Raw genomic sequence first — 13645 nt, forward strand, 5'->3', positions numbered from 1 at the left:
TCCTCTGGGGAGTGATCGGTGATTGGTTTTCGGGGGTTTGGTGTTGCCGCAGCGATCGCTTCGGCTCCGATTCTCCCCATTCGCTTTTCTCATTCGCAGCTCTTTCGCGTAGACACACACATATTTTCCGCTTTCGCGCACTCAGACGCACTCATGTACACATAGGAGGAGCGCAGACAAGCCAGAGGAAGAAACAATTGTGAGCGAAGGCAATCGTTCCTTATAGCTCTGTTCGCTCGCTCTGAAGCCTCGATCGACAGCCCCTCGGGGAGTCGTTTGATTCTCGACAATGATCGAACGTTTGGCAAACGTTGATGAGTTAACGAGCGAGTTTTGCCCGGCCGGAGGAATCACACTCGTCTTCTTTCGATGGGAGTCCTTTCTCCGCAAGATCTCTATCGAACCCTATCATCGTTCGGTAAGCGGAAATAATCGAGCTCGAGCTCAAATCAGACCGGCAATCGTTTCCAGACCGATCAACAACTCTCCTCGAGATGCGGATTGAGAAAAAGAATACAACTCGTAGCAGTTTTTTGAGACACTTTATGTACATTTTTACACAATTATAATTTATTCGGGGCGCCGAAGGATTTGTCCTGGTTGTCATGCCGGTCCTTCTCGCCATCAACCCTCTCGATGGATTACCGAAGCAGAATGGGTCGATACCTAAGGTAGTTTCGCTTTCGTTCTCCTTGAATAGATCTTATCGGAATTGAACTACGTTTTTCCTAAGGGCAACCGACGCGCTTCTCGGAACAAGGGCGCTCCTTCGCCGTCACAGTGCACAATTGTTTCATAATTACTTCTACAAAGAAGTCTTATTGAATACGTATTTGGTTAAGTCACGGAAGATCGAGATCCTCGAGAGCCTGTGCAGACCCTCCTCCGGAGCTTCCTCTCCTCCGTTGAGGGTCGCCACCCAGAGGGAGTTCGTAATCTTCCATCCGTCGTGTCATGCTGTACGTTGCCGAGGAAGAATATTTCCTTCTGCGATCAATAGAGGCTTTCACGCTTCAAAAGGTCGTCGGGCGGAGGTTGTCTCTCATCCGGCCGCGGCATCAATAATATCGGGTGGTAGGAATTGGCAAGCACGTTAGGATGCGGGTGCTCTACTATGGCCGAGATCTGATGAGAGAGCGGATGATGATCTAGAGCAGACGGAGGCGCATTCGGATGACCCTGGTGACCGAGTTCTAAGTGAGGAGGATATTCATCAGCCTTGATCTGCGGGAGGCAGCCGGGATCCAACGGAGAGCCGAGGCCTTCGTGCATACTCGTATCGGAACCTTCGCCCTTCCGTTTCTTCTCCTGTTTCCGGTCCTTCGCTCGTCGGTTCTGGAACCAGATTTTCACCTGACGTTCCGAAAGATCCAGCGCTGCGGCGAGTTCAGCTTTCCTCCGGATCGTGATATATTTCGAATGGTAGAATTCTTTTTCGAGCTCCAGCCGTTGGTGATCGGTGTAGACTACGCGGTACTTGTCTTTCGTTCGCGTTTTACCTGAAAATGAAGAATCAGGCTAAACTACCATTCCGAAGCTAGAAGGCAATAGTTAAGTCAACAGACTTGTTGAGCTCAAAACACCCGAAGAGCTCTGAAGGAAACGCCGCGCCGCTCTGGTTTCGAGCGGGACGCTTTTGTTGCTTGTCATCGTCCCGATCGGCATCGGAGCTCGTATCGGCAGAGACAACTTTGAATCTTTTTGCTTCTGTCCGCCCACAATCTTCCCCTGATTCGCGCTGACCACAGAAACTACAGACCCAACAACGGTGGGCTAACAACCTGCGCCTGTCTTTTGTTGTTCGCCGGAACCAGCTTCAGGATGCTGATACCACAGCAAGATCCAAATCCGGACACCAGACCCGAGAGCGATCCGCACCTTCGAAAACATTGGGTGTCCCACGATTTGGGATCTCAGCGGAGAATGTAGAAGTTACACATTTCTCAATTGGGCAGAACAAGCTTCCACAAATAATGAGTAGGTAAAAAATTGATCTGAATGTGTATCGAAATCCGGCGCCAAGAAATCAAGGGGAGACTTTCGAGTCGCTGATGTGCCATTCCTGGCTTCCGATTTCGGAAGCTAATTCACAGGAAACACCGAGAGATTTTTTTTGACACCGGAATGACTTCCGCGCGGAATTCCGGTTCATACCCCAACGTACGACTTTTCCTACGACGATTTCGTTCACATGGAATTCCCTCGCTAGAGACGAGCTGCGGTAGAATCACCGTGATCGGAGCGTCAATGTGAACTACTCCAATCTACGGGGTACCACTCCAGTCTAACTGTCTCTACGGGATATTAGAGAGGGGTAATTATTAACGTCCCGATTCTGCTTCGGAAAAAGATGAATCGAGGCGTGGCATAACCAGCAGCACGAAGCAACTTATGCGGCAGGGGGGGGCTCTGCTGCGAGGAGCTTCTCCTTATCGACGAGCCGTCCGACGAGCAGATGGTTGCAGATGTCGAGAGCAAATATTGAATTCGGGACGCGAAACGATTGTCATTCGAGACATCCAGGTGGAATTGAAATTCGCGTAGGCTACCGACTTGGCGGCATAATCTCTCGTCGTCGTCGTCTTCGACGAGTCGCCCCAAAGGTTCCTTCGATATCGCTGTCGTCGCAGCGGCGTCGACGCTGGATCTGGTGCCTGGGATAGTGAGCGCATATGTTATCAGTTCACCTGCGCTGTCTCGCCGTTTCCTCGCCGCTTTCCGACTTGTCTCGGTAGCAAGCGCCGTCGTCGCGGGCACCTTCGGTTCTGCGGTTGCCTACCCCGACGATATCTCGTCGTTGTTCAGTCAATAACTTGTGGTCGTTCGGGGTGGAAAAGGTGTTGAGAGGATGCCACCAGAATGGGAGACCAAAGTTGGACGGCCGCTGTTTGCCAAGAAGCAGCGGCGACAGCACTGACAGCAGCGTCCGTAACAAGCACACAATAGAGCCAGATGTGGGCAGGCTTACGGTAAGGTCGCGAACCAGCCAAGTGGATAGCGTTTGAGTAAGGCGTCTTTCGAACGATTAGTCAACGGGTTGGGGTGTTTGGCAAAGCGCTACCGACCCGGAGACGACCAGTCGCCAGGATGGAAACGTCGAGCACTGGAACGGTCGCATGAAAAGCGACGGGCATAGAGAGAGGATCGCAAGATTCAGGTGATTCGAGACCATGCCTAGTAGACAGGCGCCGAAGGTGTGGTTTGTGAGAGACTACTCGCCGGCATTCAAGCTCAGCGCAAAGGAGCACTGTCGGCTGACCGATGAATGAAACCTCTAGAGACAATCGGTCGCGGTAGATTGATTGAGGAATGAGCCCGTCCGACGGCTGAGATAAGAGCTCCGTCATGCCGTCGACGATCCGCACCGCTCCATGTTTCCGTGGGAGTGAAAAGTGTGAGAAAATTGGGATCGGCGAATTATTCTAACTAATCTCGACGCTCTGGAGCAAGTGTTTTCTGGGTGTGCGAGCGTGTTCGTCTAGAAGCGAACAAATAGAACCTACCGATTACTCCTGGATAAGGCTTTTTCTCTCTGGCTTGTTTCGACCAGTCGCCCTTGGCGTTCTGCGGAGACAAGCTCTCACAATCGGATTTGGCACTTTCGCTTTCCAGGGCGTCTTCCATCTGACTCGAATTCGATCCTCCAGCACCTGGTGCACCTTGGGATGGGAAAGACATTGTCTAAACTCGTATTTTCGAGGAAATGACACCTAGCTATAACTCATGGAGGAGCTCGTGTAGGAGCATCCGCACATTCTCATGAGGAACACATGGACCCTCCCGTCGGGAACTAACCTGGAGAGCAAGAATTCGGTGGCAGGGGAAGGCTCCCGTCGGGGAGCGGTGGATGATATGGTTGGAAACCTGACTGAGCTGCTGTCCATTGTCTATGATGGTAACTTGCTGTCAAATTTCAAGAAGATTGAGCCGAGTTAAATACTGTGACTGCTCTCTACTTCAGCCCCGAATCGGGGCAACTATTACGGATAATGCTGAGAAGTAGCCTCACCTAGGGGTGACTGAGGTGAAAGAGGTGAACTGTTGCTGGTTTGGTTGAAAGAGTCCGTCGGTGTGTTTCCCGCCGATAATAGACCTGGAAAACAATTCGACTTACTTGCATGTCTATCATGAAGCTCCTCGCTTGTGGCTGCCTCACATAACTCGATTGAAATAATTATCGATTCCGACCTATTCCTAAGTAGCTTTCTCAATTCCGTCCGCGAGAGCTGCGCAGCCGGCACTGGCGCAGTACCTAATCATGTCGTCATTCCAGGGTGGTTCGCTTTCTCTCAGCGATGGGTTCATTTCGAAGTGAGCGCTCAGAGGGAGCAATGGAATTTTTTTCGAGGAGAATTTCGGCCCGCGAATCTGTTCAGGGTCCAGAAAGATAATTGAGGTGTCGAGAGTTTTCCCTCCGCCATCACGTTGAGCAATATATATAATTATTCATTTTTGGAGAAGCTCGCGAAGCGTCGCTTAATTCATTCGGATTTTTCTTTGTCTTCATGGAGCTTCCGCTGGAATCTTCAACAAAGGCCAGTGATCCGAAGGAGCTGCAGCTCCTTTGTGGATACTCGAGAGAAATTTTTCGTTCCGAGCGGAGCATCGCACAAAACATAGGCCCGGATCTCGGATGCAAGATACCGCGGCCGAAGTGTATTTTCAGCCGATGTCCATCGCTGTACGAGACTTTGACCCAATGCGAGATCAGTTCCAACGAATTGAAACGGGCCGTCCCTCGCATAATTTCTATAAGAGGAAGACGGCTCCACAAGACAGTGCGATTTCGCGCGGTTCACAATAATATCCAATCGAACATTCGCCGCTGACGCGGGCCCCACGACCTTTGACATTTCTTGCGCAGCGGGGGTGGTCACGTAAAACGGCAATGACCACGGCAACGGCTCTCCTGTGCGTTGCTGCATAAGATCAAATGTTTTCGTTTTCGTCCACCTCGGCGCGCCGACCGTCCGAGATACGATTCTCAAATAGACTCCGAGGAGAGTCCCTCTCCAAATAAACTGCGGTTACTAAAGTATCATAGATCATCAGAAGCCGACACGAAGGGGTTAAACAGCCCGACAGGTCGAGTGAATGAAGCGCGGCGGATGAAAGCGGAGCACCGAGAAAGACCGAACTCCGAATGTTCGGAGCCGGACCAGATGAAGAGTGAGTGCTGATCAATGTTGAAAGAAAGAGCATCATTGGTCGTATAAGGTGTTGTTTCTTTGGCATCTCATCCAAAGAGAGTCTCGTTACTTTCTTCGGAGCGTGAGGCCTTCTCCGTTCATGAAAAGAGAGGAATGACGATGGAGACTTTACGATCGCCATCTTCATGGTTATCTTCATCCACCGAGCTTGGATGGCACTCGAAGACTTCTACTGACTATCGGCGATTGAATCCTACGAGACCAGTGACCTCTCCAGAACAGCTCGAGCTTCAGGTGGGCGAGACCGGGGCTCATCTCGGAATGGAGTTCTTCGGCCCTTGTTCCCACCCCGCCACAAATCTCGTGGAGGAAATAACTTATGAGAAATCAGATTCATTCTTCGGAATGACTAAAAGGCACCGGACGGCGAGGATTTTCTGCAGATTAAGTGAAGATCGAGTGTCGTTCCTTCATAATATTATTCTCATTTGGATTTGCCCCGAATCTCGAAAAGGAGATGCACCGTCAGGACTCTCGCTCACAGCATATGGCGGAAGCCAGATGCAGATGCGTGAATTTGAGTTCGCAGATGACGAATATTCGTGAACAGATGCCGAAAGCTGATTTCTGACCGCAGAGTCGTCGCGCCGGTAGAATCCGTATTGGGACAAGTCTGTTATAATCGATGCTCACTGCGCCGCAATGGAGCGCTGGCATCGCCTGAGGACTCACTCAATGGGATTTGCAAAGAAAAAAAAGGCGGATCCTCGTGAAAGATTGGGTCGCCATAGAAAGCACTTTTAAGTCGGCTGTTGTTGCGTTTCAATGTATGTATGTATGTATCTGTGTATGTATGGTGTACAGCCCATTTTGTCGCACGGATCGGATCGGACGAACCGACGGACGGGGTTGTCGTTTCGCGAGCTGCTGGCTCTGACTAGCTCGCTCGCTTGCGTGGTTGCCTGCCTGCCTGCCCGGCCGACTGACTGCTAGAGAAGTCAGAAGAGAGCGAGTGTAGCTATAAATTATAGCCGAAGCGACATCTGACTGATGGCTCCGCGGAGAAAGACGACAGAGAGCGAGTAACGAGAGAACGAGAAACCAAAAGAACAGAGTGAGAAATGGCTCCAGCAGCCGCTGCTTCCCGCATACTCACATAATGTGATACTTTCACAGCGCACACAGAAGTCGCCGTCGACGCGGTGGAGGTAGATTCCGTTGTCATGCACAGTTATCTGTTATCTCCAAGGTCGGTCGTTCGTAACGATCTCGAAAGGAGGACTAGCGCAATATTGGTAGAAAAAATCGCAGGAAAACACCTTATGGACATCGGTGCGCGCTTGCGAAATCGTTCCACCAAGCCGCAACTTTCGGTTCGTTCTCGTTCTCCTTGCGGACCTGTTTACACGGACGTTGCCGGTCAGTGTAGATTGAGACGATCTTCCTCTACGACGAGCGGTCGGCGGTGACGAGTTTATGACCGCTCGGATGCGACTTGCTCCGCTCCGCATCGTTCGCTCAATATAAGTGAACGTAGAAGACCTGAATGCATGCACGCATACAGCACCTCGAGTTCACCTAGTTCTAGAGGCCATCGAATATCCAGAAGCATCGTCTGGACACGAACAGAGGGGCTCTCTCGACTCTGACGATGATATGCTTCAGCTGGAAATCCCGTGGATGGAAGAAGTGAGGAGGGACATCAGGACAACGAGCCGGATCTTCTCTGGGGTGTTCGTTGGCAGCAATCAAATCAAAAGCTGGGTTAACCTCAACAAATGACTGTTTAGAGCTCAAGAGATCGATTGCCAGTCGGAGTCGAGCAACGTTTAGTGTTTGCACGGCTGCCTGGCCGGGTAGGTTTAGGTAGCTACCTGACTGGCACAACCCAAGGCCGCTTCACCACAACAACGATTCGGTTAGCCGACAATCAGAGTTGGGGGTTTTTCCGGGTCGGATTCGTCGAAGGCCTAGATCTTAACAGCGCGCGAGTGAGCGTGCGTGGCTGGCTGGCTGACTAACTGGTCGGCGAGCGTCCGCCTCCACCACCGACTGCAGCCACACCATCGGGACCGCTAGCAAGTCATCGAGCGAGCTCCTCTCGGTGCGGGCACCTTTGAGTTGGCGGGCAGCAAACAAACAGTCGGACGACATAATGCTATGCTTTCGTGCCATAAGGACTACACGCAGAACACCCAAATTATGGATGAAGAAAACAATGAATAAATGCATGCGCGCGCGATACGCATACAGAGCGTGCTCCATAGGCCTCGCCGGGGCGCCTGGTCAGTAACAGTCAGCCCTCCAGCCAGTCATCCAGCGATCCAGGCGAGCTTGCCGGGTACATTAGTCGATCCCATAGCTCATTGCATGTCCGGTATCCTACCTAGTGGCAGTCGACTTGCCTGCCTGCAGGCAGGCAGCCGTACCGGCTTGGCTGACTGTTTCGGGGGGACTCGGGAAGCAGGCAGCAGCGGCAGCCAGTCTCGAAGATTTACAACTTCGCTCGAGCGACGCATGCAGACCCAGTCTCTGACGCTGCCGCGACTGCCGCCGATGCGGCTGCTACCCCAGAGCTGCTTCTAGTCTTCGTTCCTTGAGCATCGTAGGTGAGCTGAACTGAGCTCGCAGAGTTGCGCTCCCACCGTATACCATTGGACTCACTTAGTCGTCAGTGTTTGGTTTGGCCTCGTGCTGCTGCCGCCGTCGCCAATGTCGTTGGCTGCTGGATCAAACTACTGGCGAACTAGATGGACGATCAGCTCATGCGAGCGGCCGACAAACAGACCGACCGAACGAAGGTACGAAGACCAAAAACATCCTTCTTTCACGCATCCACCACCGGCTTCGTCGATCGTAGGATAAACTAACAGTGCAAGCGCTTCGTGGAAACCAACGATACGCTATTAGACACAGTTGGTGAACAGGATTCGCTACCGATGTTGATTGCTCACTTTCAACCGATCCTGCCTCCTCGCTCTGTGATTCGCGCTTCTTGCATTCCCATATAAGCATGTTATGCTTATTCCATAATGCCGTAGACTTTAGTCAAGATCATCCCCCGAATCAGTGATCGGATTCGAGGGATCCCGGCCGGCGGTTCCGCATTATTCGTTCAATCTCCACTGGAGCTACTCCTTATGGAGATATGATCATCGTCAGCAGGACGAAGATAATCACATCATTGTTTGGGCCTCGATTTTCTTCCGTTCCTTCATTTTGGAGAGGCTCAAAGGACGTCACGAAGTTTCAGAAATCAGTTACTTTGGACTCGGAGCGAAATTAATTACCTACCGCCGGCTTCTTCTTATTAACGTCTGCCTAAAGGTGAATCGCCGGCGAACTGGTTTTACCTGCCAAGTATTCGCTACTGGAGCACCGGACATCGGAATGGCCGAGCGTTTCCATAGCGAGTCTCGCGTTTCTCGTACCGATAGCGTTTACTCCGCTCGACATGGGCGACTCGAGCTGCTCAAGTCGAATGTTCGCGCATTCTCGTTCGGAATGTGCTTCTGCCGAGGTTCAGGAGCGAGTTCCTGGTCAATCCACGTCTATGACATTGCTTTAATGAATCCATGAAATCAATGGCTCACTTCCGGGAAACCTCTTGATCTCCCGCTTCGGAGTGTCAATTCTCCGAGCTAACGTAGTTGGGATCATTATAACCATATCGATAGCGGAACAATGTCGGGACAGTTATGATTGGTTGCAGACATCGAGCAGAATAGCCGAATCCGATTCGGAGGCGGTACATAATGTGGAACGCTTGAGTATACATGGGCTACATGTATTCAGCTGGGGAATCGAGAGGTGCTCTATGTGCTGAGACGACAGATGTCGGAGAAGGAGGCACCAAACCCTGGTCAAGTCTCAAGAACCGAGCCACAGCAAAAACATGCTCTACAAATATGCAGGGAGCAGAGAAAAAAAATCTAAATATATAGAGGTCCCGCCGTTCCTTCCGAAACTTCTTCTGGTCCGTCTGGATTCGCGTCCCCGAAAATACCCCCATATACGGATGCGGAGTGGAGACCTGCTCGGTTTCGATTCGAATTTCCAACGTATAAAAATTCGTCTGCGGAGCTTGTCTCGGCAGGGTGAATCCCGATGTTTTTCGATTAGCGATTACCGCTGATTTGATAATTACCTCATAAATTATGACCCCTCTGCTCGCTTTCCCGGGACAATGATTGGAAACACGCAGGCAACGGGAAGAAAATGAGCAACTCGAGAGTCTGCAGATGTTTTACCACACGCAATTGTACATGGGAAACGAGATGGCTGCCTACCCTCGTGGATATGAGCCTATTCTGAAATCATATGCAGGAGATGCGGCGCGCCCTGCAGCGGGGACAGAGGCGCTCGCAAATCGAAAACGACTGTTCTTTTGCCTGAACGACTTTTGCTGCGAGTGAGAAAAATGCGTCGAATGCAACGACGGCAATCAATCTCTATTATGGGAAAGTAACCGAATTAAAATCACATCTTGCCGAAGCGACACATGAGGTGGTGGTAGTGGCGGTGGCGGCGGATAGGGCCGCTACTTGCTTCACATTATAATGTTGTAAAACACGATTCAGCGTCGTAAACGGCCAAGCACCAGAGACCGCTGAGGCCACTCTGAGGTTATCGAATTTTATGCCGGAGGGAGGTGACGATTTTATGGCAAACGAGACGACAACGAGAGACGAAACACGCTCTTGACTTCATTCACGCCACTTCAACACCTGACACGGTCTTGTCGCCCATTCTACTGTCCACTCGCCTATCCGGAAATGTAGGCGGAGAAGGAGTTCCAAAGGAAACGTCTCTCCGATTTTTCTCCTGAACTCCTCGTCCATCGGAACTTCAGAACGCTCGGGAGGTAATCTTCTCTCGTGTTTTCAGACGAGCTGTACTTGCATTGACAAATATGCCTCCAGATCAGCGAATTATACGAAGGTGATATTTCCGAGTAACTCTTCTGGATCGTTCTCTACGGAATGCGCTCAGCTCTCCCAACCCATAGAGCGGATAGCTTCCTCCAAATAAATATTATGAAGGAGAGAAAAATCATCTGGCTCTCTCGGTTCGAGGACGGTTGCTCGCTCGCTCGCTCGCTCGCTCGGTGGGTGTGTTATGGCAAACGTACAAAGGAATCGATTCTGCGAGCTCTATTGCTCAGTGTCATTGCCCCGGCGCGGGGTAAACTCTATGTTTGAATTGCATTTCATAATCAGCTCGGCTTCCTTGGGGTGGTCTTCCGATGCGCGGGGAACGAACTGGTGGGTGGCTGCTTGCCATGCTCGACAGGCCGGATGGTTCGAGAAAAAGGGGAGTTGAGCTTCGCTTGGGAAACGCCGGCTTGCTAGGGAGACGGGACTGAATGATTCATCCCGGGAAGAGTGGGCTCTTGCTTTATGGCCGTTTTATCGTTGAGTTGAGCGAGAGGAGGGTAGACTAGGGCAGCCAGGCGGGCGGCAGGGCGGCCAGCCAGCCACCCCGCGATCCAACCCGCCAGCCAGCTAGCCAGTCGAGTACGGCGACCCTACGAGCAAAGAAAGTCACCCAAGCCAGCCGCAAGCCAGCGAAAGTCCAGAGGAGGTGTGTAGTGTTCAAGTGTTTATATATTTTATTTTACTACCAATTGCGCGGTTAGCGCGAGGGTTCTTGCTATAAAATCAACGGGGACAGAGAGCCGATTCATTTCGTGGTGGCTCTTCTAGTCCTTGCTATAAAACGTGGGAAAACCTCTTTGTCACACCTCATAACAATCTACATTGAACTGTTTTGTCTATCTGTATTGTTTTCAATGGATTTGACTAATCTTAAAACTGATTGAGCATTTGATGGGGAGATAGCGTAATATCAGTGCGTCTGGGGGGAAGTCTCCTGCAAACCATCCCTCTGAATGTTTCGTTCCAAATATGCCGCCTAAGAACGCGTCCCTTCCTCGATTCTGCTTCCGTCGGAACTTGCCTGATGATTCCCGATACCCAATATCTAGCCTGAGCGAATGGAACCGAATCGTCTATCGGATCGATCCGGGGACAGAGGTCTTCCGACGAGTATCTAGCCTTGAAGAGCGATTTGACGTGGACCCAACATGTCAGGGTCAGGCCCAACCTCAACGCGAGAGTGCAGTTTACGCGAGAGGAAGTCGAACCCCGGAATATACGTTCTAAGTGTGTTTATCGCAATACGATTTTTTTCCAGACAATGATTGAGGAATCTGAGAATCATGATACATGAATCCATCATCATAGACCAAACGAGACACCGAATGACCCGACCCAGACTCTTAGGCTAGGGGTCTCGTGACGTGACGCTTTGACCCTTGTCCCTGTCGATGTAGGACAGGGGTGGCCAAGTGGGGGTCCGCGGACCCCTGGGGGTCCGCAGCAAGATTTTCGGGGGTCCGCGACGGGGTGCCTGAGTCAGATTCGGAGTCAGATTCCCCAATGGAAAATATGATGATTAATCATGGACTGTCTGGGAGTGACTAAACGCTGCACGTTTCGCAGCGGGAATATCAAGTCTGCAGACATTGCTGACAAACACGTCGAGTTGAACGTCGAACCTCGCATTCGAAGCTTGCCAAAAAGTGCATTATGAGAAATAGGGGGTCCGCCGATTCCAGCTCACCCGGTCAGGGGGTCCCCCAGCTCACCCAAGTTGGCCACCCCTGATGTAGGACGTCCGAACATCCAGGATGTAAGCGTTTTGTAAATGACATCAGTTAGAATAAGCTCCACATCGAGAACGTCGATAAAATCAGGGTCCGCGGAATCGTCTCTCAATTGAACGGTGGTTCAACTGAAAGCCTTGTGAGGGTCATGCAACTCGGGCACGAATCACAATATCCGGATATGAGCTCGAACCCTCCAAGCGCAGAAATCTGTCATCCCGGCTTGATGGCAGACCTGATAGAAGGTCACGGAATGAACTCCCGAAAATAAAGAAGAACTCTCGGGCTATCGGACTTGACTTTTCATGTCTTTTTGCTCTCGGGATGTTTTTTTGCTATCCAAGAGCATTATGTCGTGTGATTCTGATCCGCGACATCTCGCGAACTCGCTGGATCGGTCCCATACAGGAATCTCGAATCCTTGAAGATTTAGAAGGTGGCCAAGTAGAGGAATTCTCTCGACCCGAATCCGATTTGCCGTTGATCAGAGTTCGCACAGATGTCAGATATTCGGGCGGTAAGTTGTTTTTGGATGTCTGATTCTAGAGGGAATGAATAGGTAGATCAGGAAGGAAAGAGAGCTGCATCAAGCGATCCGACCGATCTCGATTCAATTTGTAGCGAACAATTCTTCCCTCTGAACTGTCATCTACAACTTTCAGTGATTGCGAGTACGCAGGGTAGGGACTCAACACGGGTTTATCTGACGACGTTTCTGCGCAGATGTTTCGAAGTGAATGAGTTCCCGAAAAAGAGTTCGCGGGACTTCTGAAGGGGGAGATGCAGCGAAATAAACTCTCGAGTGGCATTGTGGGGATACATCCATGAAAAATCACGAAATGCCTTTTCTCCTTCGATCGGTCGAACACCGAGAGCTCGGAGGAACACGGAATTCCATGCACTAGAAGTATACGTCTCATATTGGCCTTCATCACAACGGGACGCACTCGTAGATTTCTTCCGCTCGCTGCAAAGCTCGTCGCGTCTCCCAGTGCGCATGACGCTCCCGAATTTGCGGTGAACAGCGTCGCGACAACAGCACAACTAACGGATATCCTCCGAGGAGCTGAGCATTTCTTAGCCGTTCACGATAATCTACAACGAGCTGACATGATACTGACCTATGTGAGAGTTCGGAGTCGGCAGTTCGGTGAACGTAGGGGGTCCGTTCGATTCGGCGTGTAAATCTCCGTAGGTAGTCGCGTAATAGCCGTTGTAGGCAAGCGAGGGTAGCTGAGTCGGTGTCGAGCCTGCCGGTGTTGGCGGCCATTCGGCGCCGGCCGAACTCACGTGTGCAGAAGTGGCAGGCCAATACGGCTCGGTGAATTCGTACGAGTAGTACGGAGGATGGTACATGATCACGTGTTCACGTTCCACGCGGAACGTTATCCAAGTCGGGGTTGACTACCAACGAACGAACTAGTCAACCAACTACAAGTCCCACGCATCCAACACGGAGAGACAGCAAGCGAGTAGAGGAGACGACACCGGCGACGGCAACGTGCTCAGCTGACTAGGACCTGCGCAGCGGAATGCGAAGCACGTTGCACTGCGGTGCCACTCTTGCCGGTTACACACATCACATCACCTCCAATAAGTGGACAGAGGCAATCACAACTCACAGGGAGATCTTTAATCACGGGGTAGCGTCGATGCGCGACAGACCAACAAGCCGACCGACTGCGTGACTGACTGACTGACGGAATGACTGACTGATTGTCGGCCTCCTCCTTAACGTGTTCGTCAAACTGCAGAGTGATCGGACGGACTAACTGTCCTTGTCTGTCTTTCTATTTGAGTGAGTGAGTGAGCGATGGAGGACTGGCTG

General features: G+C 51.3%; 1 protein-coding gene across 1 annotated transcript; it reads right to left on the reverse strand.

Moving 5' to 3' along the window:
* Positions 1-527: 527 nt before the first annotated feature.
* On the reverse strand, positions 528-13442 carry LOC100898561 (homeobox protein CHOX-CAD). Its single transcript, XM_003744212.2, has 5 exons — positions 12939-13442; positions 4010-4093; positions 3796-3903; positions 3504-3659; positions 528-1499 (listed from the first exon to the last, which is right to left on the reverse strand). The coding sequence occupies exons 1-5, from the start codon at positions 13171-13173 to the stop codon at positions 994-996; spliced, it is 1089 nt and encodes a 362-aa protein (XP_003744260.1). The 5' UTR covers positions 13174-13442; the 3' UTR covers positions 528-993.
* Between the last annotated feature and the right edge of the window lie 203 nt (positions 13443-13645).

The sequence above is a fragment of the Galendromus occidentalis genome, unplaced genomic scaffold (assembly GCF_000255335.2).
Source record: "Galendromus occidentalis unplaced genomic scaffold, Mocc_1.1 scf7180000077460, whole genome shotgun sequence".
NCBI classification, from domain to species: domain Eukaryota; kingdom Metazoa; phylum Arthropoda; class Arachnida; order Mesostigmata; family Phytoseiidae; genus Galendromus; species Galendromus occidentalis.

Coding starts and splice junctions, on each gene's coding strand:
- LOC100898561 (XM_003744212.2), bottom strand. CDS start 13,173: ATGTACCATCCTCCGTACTACTCGTACGAATTCACCGAGCCGTATTGG. Junction 4,094..12,938: donor GACTCCGAACTCTCACATAG/GTCAGTATCATG, acceptor ATTGTTTTCCAG/GTCTATTATCGGCGGGAAAC. Junction 1,500..3,503: donor GCCTTATCCAGGAGTAATCG/GTAGGTTCTATT, acceptor CTTCATTTTCAG/GTAAAACGCGAACGAAAGAC.